Source organism: Onychomys torridus, chromosome 1 (genome assembly GCF_903995425.1).
Source record: "Onychomys torridus chromosome 1, mOncTor1.1, whole genome shotgun sequence".
In the NCBI taxonomy this organism is placed as follows: Eukaryota; Metazoa; Chordata; class Mammalia; order Rodentia; family Cricetidae; genus Onychomys; species Onychomys torridus.
The window spans coordinates 157,391,498-157,399,228 of NC_050443.1; the positions used below are offsets into that span (position 1 = coordinate 157,391,498).

The 7,731-nt window shown below is 38.0% G+C and overlaps 1 protein-coding gene across 2 annotated transcripts in view; it reads left to right on the forward strand.

Annotated features, from left to right (window-relative positions):
• Tbc1d12 (TBC1 domain family member 12) overlaps positions 1 to 7,103 on the forward strand; it is a 93,607-nt gene extending 86,504 nt beyond the window's left edge. For both annotated transcript variants that reach the window (XM_036168312.1, XM_036168321.1), the window contains 4 exons: positions 178 to 306; positions 548 to 657; positions 3,387 to 3,645; positions 5,395 to 7,103. In XM_036168312.1, coding sequence (XP_036024205.1) covers positions 178 to 306; positions 548 to 657; positions 3,387 to 3,645; positions 5,395 to 5,463 — 567 coding nt within the window. In that variant the 3' untranslated portion in view covers positions 5,464 to 7,103. The remainder of the gene's footprint in view (positions 1 to 177; positions 307 to 547; positions 658 to 3,386; positions 3,646 to 5,394) is intronic.
• Positions 7,104 to 7,731: the final 628 nt, after the last annotated feature.

Genomic DNA, 7,731 nt, shown 5'->3' on the forward strand with positions numbered 1-7,731 from the left:
GCACATGAACAAGAAATGTAAAATTAGGAACATTTACAACTATTACAGTTTCTTAGTAGTTGCTTTTACTGGGACCAAAAAGGAAACTAGCAAATCCTTACTGTCAGTTTGTAAGTGTTGAGGAGGGTAACTAAACTAGAATGATCTAAATCCATTTTTATTCCCTTCCCTTTGAAGGTCCAAGGCATGTCCTTCATTGCAGCGGTGCTCATTCTCAATCTGGAGGAAGCAGACGCCTTCATTGCATTTGCGAATCTCCTAAATAAGCCATGCCAGTTGGCCTTTTTCCGAGTGGATCACAGCATGGTATGAACATTTAGGATAGACTGGCTCAGATGTGTCTGTGTTCTGAATGTCTGCTTAGAGTAAAAATCACGGAAGACTGAGATAGTCTAATCAAATAGATGAAGTTTTCATTGAGTGACAATTTTAGGAAAACTTGAAGCAACTCAGAAGAGTCCCAAATAAAGTTTGCTATTAATGTTAAGGATTTCTCTTTCTGTAGTAGATTATTTTGTAATTTTATTGATTTTTTTCCTATTTATAGATGTTGAAATATTTTGCAACATTTGAGGTATTCTTTGAGGAAAACCTGTCCAAACTATTTCTTCATTTCAAGTCATACAGTCTTACACCAGATATATACTTGATAGATTGGTAAGTCACCAACAGACATAAATAACAGTAAAGAGGAAATACAGTATAACGCTCTCTGTTTTTTACGAACTGTAGTAAATCTGATCGATGAGATTATACATTTAAAAGAGCCTTTCTCTCACAAATAGAAAAGTCCCACATTTTGTAGGGATGTATTTAAAAACAGACTGGAGTCAGGCATGGTGGTACATGCCTTTAATCCCAGCACTCCAGAGGCAGACACAGGGGGAACTCTGAGTTCAAGGCCAGTATATATAAGGAGATATCTTGTCTTGAAAACCCAAACAAATATAGACTGGCTTGAAATCAATTTCTGTTTGTTTTTATAAAAGGGAATAGGAGAGGACCTGTAGAAATTGCATGCTCTGACTAGGTGTGGTGATGCAGTCCTTTAAAAAAAATAGTGCATGCTACTCTTGCAGAGAACTTGAGTTCATTTCCCAGTACCTAGCTTGAGCAGCTCCGCAGCCTGTAACTACAGCACCAGAGCATGCAGCACCTTCCTCTGCTCTTCTTGGGCACTGCAGTCTTCACACACACACACACACACACACACACACACACACACGCACACTTTAATTATGCATATATGCATAATTATACAATATATACACATATATAAATACACAGATATATAAAACAATCTTTTTAAAAATAAAAATTATGTACACATACATATATGCATAAATATATGTCTTTTTTTTAAATAAAGGGGAGAAAAATAGGTGACTGGGAAGATGGGTCAGCATGGGAAAGCACTTGCCACACAAACCTGACAACTTGAGTTCGATCCCTGTAACCTATATAAAAAGCCAGATGCAGTGGCACATATCTTAGCATTCCAGTGGTGATATTGGAGGCAAAGACAAGAGAATCACCAGGAAGTTAGCTTAGAGTAGTGAACACAGCATCAGAAACAAGAGAGACCCTGCCTCAACAAGGCACAAGACAAGAGCCAACTCCCAATGTTGTCCTCTGACATCCACAGGCACCATGGCAAATGTGTGTGCATGCACACAGTAAATAAATGTTCTTTAAAAAAAACAAGAAAGTATAGTAATACCTTGAAATGTAGTGAATTGTCATGATGGATTATTTTATTTAATGCCTAGCATATATTAATATCTCAGGAAAAACTAATGGTAATTTCTTCTTAACACAGAAAAAGCTATATTATATTAATAAGATGTTTTTCAAAGCTGTATCTAAAGTTCTGAAAGAGGAATGATTCCTTATTTAGATGCTAATATTTATTTTCTTATATCCAGAATGTTCTGTTCTAATTTTGAGGGTTTCTGTGGTAAGCAACAGGCAGTTTTTAGCATCATTGGTGAATTTTGATAAGTAGTGGAGGACTTGGGGCTGGAGAGATGGCTTAGTGGTTAAGAACACTGGATACTCTCCCAGAAGACCCAGGTTCAATTTCCAGCAACCTCAGGGTGGCTCACAAGTGTCTGTAACTCTAATCCATGGGAACCGGGTGCCCTCTTCTGGCCTCCTCAGGCACTGCATGAACAGACATACATACAGGCAGACTCATTAAATTAAATATATATTTTAAAAGTTGAGATTGTCAAGTTGTTAAGAGTAAAGAGTGGTTATGGAACTTTATTTAATTTTGAGACAGGGCTTCTAGTCCAGGCTGGTTTCAGAGTTCCTATGTAGCTGAGGATGACCTTCCTACTCCATCTCCCAAGTGTTAGAATTTCAGGCATGTGCCACCATATCCAGTTTATCCTGGGAATGATACCCAGGGTATCTTGCATGCTATTCAGGTGCTCTACCACTGAACGCAAGCTAGCTATAAGCTTTGGTGTAGGAAAAAATGAATAAGCAAATAATGACCTTTACACATGGATGTCTTCCTAGTCATTTGGGCATTCTTCCTCTTCCTTTGTGTGTTCTGGCTTGCTCCCTCTCTCTCTGCCCTCTCCTCCCTCTTTCTCTCCCCCACCTTCCTCACTGTTGGTTTGGTCGGTGTGTGTGGTGCTGAGGATTAAACACTTAGCCTTGCACATACTAGCAGGCTTCTCTAGGATTGAGCTATACCTCAATTCTTGAGCATTCTTTATGTATCTGACACTGTTTTAAACACTCACTTAAGCTGGATATAGTAGTGCATGCCTGAAATCCCAGCACTGGGAGAGGCAGAGGTAAGAAGAGCATTAGTTATAAGCAGGTACCTGGCTGCATAGTGAGAACTTGTCTGCCCACAACTTCCAATCAATCAATCAGTCAGTCAGTCAGTCAGTCAGTCAGTAAGTAAGTAAGTAACAGCCAACAATAACAAGATGAGAAAGTGACTTTACTACTTTAATTTTCAAAACAGCCCTAAAATAGGTAATATCTATAGGTAACTAATATCTTTAGTTTGCTATAATGAGGAATCTGAGGTATAGCAAGACTAAATATTTTGCTCAGTGTTATATAACAGAGTAGGAAATTAGAGCTTCAAACTCAAACATTGTGGTTTCAGAGCTCCATGGCTCTAACTATTATTCTATTCTACCCCCTCTGGTTTATTCCAGATTTCATCTCTGTGTAAGGTTGTAAATTTACTTAATGTTATTACTTACTGCTTAATTTACCACTGTTCAAGTTTTGCAAAAAGACGTTATAATGTGTTTGTCCTTTTACCCCTGTGTACTTGTTTTTCTATAGTGACACTAAATGGAGTGAAAGAGTCAATAAATTGAACAGCGCAGTAACCATCTCCTCCTTCACTTTAGGATCTTCACGTTGTACAGCAAATCACTGCCACTTGATCTGGCTTGCCGTGTCTGGGATGTGTTTTGCAGAGATGGAGAGGAATTTTTATTTAGGACTGGATTAGGGATCCTCCGGCTATATGAAGATATACTCCTACAGATGGACTTTATTCATATAGCACAGTTTCTTACCAAATTGCCAGAAGATATCACGTCAGAAAAGCTCTTCAGCTGTATTGCAGCCATTCAGATGCAGAACAGCACCAAAAAATGGACTCAGGTAGAGTGACTTTTTTAAAAAAAATAGTTAAAATTATCTGTTGACTTTTTGTAAAGCAGTTTTCTGTATCACAAATGTTAGTGCTTAAACTAAAAAATAATTTTTGGCTTCAAGATGGAAGCATTTAAAGTGGATTTCTCTTTTCTAAACGTACAGCTTTATTTTATATAAGTCCTGTGGTATTTTAATGAATTGCCACCTATAACAGTCACTTATTTACCAAAGCAGTCATAGGATTACTTTGATATTTCAAAGAGACACAGATTGTATTAAGTACTTGCATAAGACTGTCGAGATGGTTCCAGGGTAAAGGTTCCTGCTGCCAAGTATGACTACCTGAGCTTAATTCCTGGGTCCCACATGATGGAAGACTCCATACATGCACTGTGGCACATGCATGCTGATACATTCACACATACCCAAAATAAATAAATAAAGTAAGTAAGTAAGTAAGTAAATAAATAAATAAATAAATAAATGTAAAGAACAGGGGAAAAAAACAAAGCAAAACAAAACACCAAAATGCCCCATCTGCTGTGTACTAAAAGCTTGCAACAGAAAGAACCTTATGTATGACCCTAGCTTTTTGTTGTTTTTGAGTCAGGGTCTCCTTTAACCCAGGCTAGACTTGATCTTACAGTATAGCTGAAGATATCCTTTGTCTCGGTGCTCTATTGCTGTAAAGAGACACCATGGCCTTGGGAACTCTCATAGATGGAAGTCTTAAATTGGGGCTCACTTACAGTTTCAGTTTAGTCCATCATCCTCATAATGGGGAGCATGGTGGCACACAGGCAGACATAGTAGCTGAGAGTTCTACATCTGGATCCACAAACAGCAGGAAGACACTGGGCCTGGCTTGAGCTTCTGAAACCCCAAAGCCCAACCCCAGTGACACACCTACTCCAGCAAGGCCATTCCTCCTAATCCCTCCCAAGTATTCTCTCTGGGACAACCAAGCATTCAAATATATGAGCCTGTGGGAACCATTTTTATTCAAACCACCACAGCCTTGAACCCCTGACCCTCCTGTCCTAGGAATACAGCATGTGCAACCACATCCAGAGATCCTTGCTTTTCAAATGTGCAGTCTTGTTAGAGGAAACATATATACTGGTAAAGTTAAATGACATAAAGTAAACATTGTCATTTAGTCCATGGATGACACAAACTACCTTTTAGTTTAATTGCCCTTGAAATGAAATAGAGTATAGGTCCAGTAATGTCAGAGTAATTTGCAGTTGATGAAAACTGCAATCTAATTATATTCAGTAAAACTGGGCTTTTAAAAAAAAAAAAAAAAAGGAGAGGTGGGAGATAGCTCAACAAGTAAGGGTTCCTGCTGTCAAGCCTAGCAACATGAGTTCAGTCCCCAGGACCCACGTGGCAGAAGACCGTCAACTCTTGTGAGCTGTCTGTTGACCAAAGCATGCACACATACTCATATACACAACCAATGAAGCAATAAAATGTAAGAACAGAACCAAGAAAAACCAAAGCAAACAAACAAAAACTCCAAGGAAACCTGAAGCCTGAGATGGTGGTATGTGCTTGTCATGTCGGCCAGCAGTTCAGAGTCATCCTCCGCTCTATAACAAGGTCCGAGCCAGGCTGGGCTGTGTGAGAGAGACCCTGTCCAAAGACATCTTAAATGGGTACAGTGAGGGCCTGAGAATGTCAGTATTTCCGAAAAGCTTCCTGTGTTTCTAGCCCAGGGTTATCTAAATATCTGTTTCATGCAATTTGCAGGTCTTTGCATCTGTCACGAAGGACATTAAAGAAGGGGATAAGAACAACAGTCCTGCTTTGAAGAGCTAACATTGGAATGAGGGACAAACTAAAATGCAGAAGCTAGTTTGGGGGAGACTTTCCTGTTTCCTATGGAAGGAAGTGTTGGAGAGAAGGATCAAGAGCTGGAAAACTGCTAAGTTGAAGTTCCATGGCTGAAGTAAATGAAATACGTAATTTATTGACAGTATTAACAAAAAAGTACCTGGGAGAGCCATTTTCAGAGGAAAAAGCTTAGATGGCTATTACATACTCCATAATTTGGAGTGAATATTTTAAATGCAATAATTTTTTAAAAATAGCTTCAACAGAACTTCAATTTTTTTATATCTTTTCCTTTTTAACAGTTACTACAAATGTACTTTGGGGGTCAGAATGGGGTTGTTAAATCCTACTTTAACCTCCCAAAAAGATATGGATATATGTATTATCTCCAGTCCTGAACTTTTGAAGCTATTGTAGACCAGTAGGAAGCAACTTACGTCGTAGGTTATTTAAGTTGCCGAAGCTCTTGCTTCCTGTAGGCTAGGGCAGTTCTGACCTCCAGAATAGGAAATGCTGGTGGGACATTGTCTCTTGTTTTGTTTATGGTGTTTCCCAGTGTTGTGTCCCTTGGTTTTTGAAGAGAAATTCTTTCTCTAAGAAATTTCTATCACAGAAGAATTTTAGACTTTTTGTTTCTGGTCCAACAAATTGTTATGTAGTCACTTAACATTAAAAACTAACTGGTAGAATGAAAGGTCTTTTTGCACTTTAGTGGTCTGAAGCCCTGCCTGAGAGTAAGAATAAAAAAGCAATGAATTCTAAGAGTTCTAGGTAACACACTACTTACAAGACTTGAATTTTTTAGTTAAAATCCATCTTCTAGCTATAGAAACAAATTTTATTAATTTCAGTTTGAAATTTGAAATCTTATAGAGCTAAGTCTAAGACTTGTGAAACTATGCATTTTTTTTCTAATTGATGGGAATAATAGTAAAAATAATTTTACCTTTTTTCTTAGTGTTTTTGATGGCATCTCAGATAAATTATTAATCATTGGTAAACTTGCATTAAATTTATTATACTTAATTTTTGAACCTAACTAAATCATTTGAGTATTATGGGTAATATCTAATGTCTGTACAAAATACTGTTTAGTTATTAATTAGATTTATCCTGTTTTGATGTTGCAGTTTGGTTTGATACAATATAGAAGCACACATTTCTGTTAGTGGTGGACACACACACACACACACACACACACACACACACACATATATGTTCTTTAGACTAACTAGCCAGAGATTCTTCCTTATGGTATAATAAACTGCCTTAGGAGTATGGGACCAGAGGGTGTCCATATATTTTTACCCTATGGGTTGATTATTCTAGCCTTGGGAACTCTGAAGAATTAATTCCTATCATAAGGGCTGGCTCAGTGAAACTGGTAGTATAATAAAAATATTGAGGGATTTTCTAGAGTCTTAATAGGTTTTGTTTTAGGATGAGCTTTTAACTCTGGGGACTGCCCCTTGATATTGGTGTCCCTCATAAAGGACACCTGACCTCTGGCAGTAATCTCTGAATTTATACTACTTGGCCTGGATTTAATTTTACTTTCAGGTATTAGTTTCCTGAGGTGGTCCTGAGTTCTGTATTTCTTTTTGTTATTTTTTTTTTATTGTACAGTTTCTTTACTTTCCAAGTATAAATGTGTATATAAAATGTAAATACAAGAAATTCACTAAAAACCACTAGTAACAATTACTATGAAAATAAAACTTGTAAGCAGAATTATGGTGAAATGAGTCTTCATTATTTTGGTGCTATCAGGTTTAGTCAACATCTAGGGAAAAAGGAATAACTTTTTGTGGGGGGGATAGGTTTCTTCTCTGAGGGATTTCTGAGGTTGTCAGTACTTCGAGCCTTTCAGAGAAGCTGACATACTGTCCTCGATATTCTTTCCTTTTGAGCACATAAACAGGTAGTTTGTATGCAGTTACTCCCATGACCCCACACTGCAGGCATTGTTAGTTTATTTATTTATTTGAGACAAAGTCTCTATGTATTCCTAGCTGGTCTGGCCTAGAACTCACTATGCATACCGCTCAAGGCAACTCAAAAGAGATTAAAGGTGTGCTACATCTAGCTGGCAAAAATGTATTAGGGGAGGCCAGAGAGGTGACTCAGTGGTTAAGAGCACTGGGAGTTCTTCTAGAGGATCTGTGTTTGATTCTCAGCACCGACATGGTGGCTCATAACTGTCCATAACTCCAACCTGTTGGATTCTAGAGGATCCAGCACTCTTCTGACCTC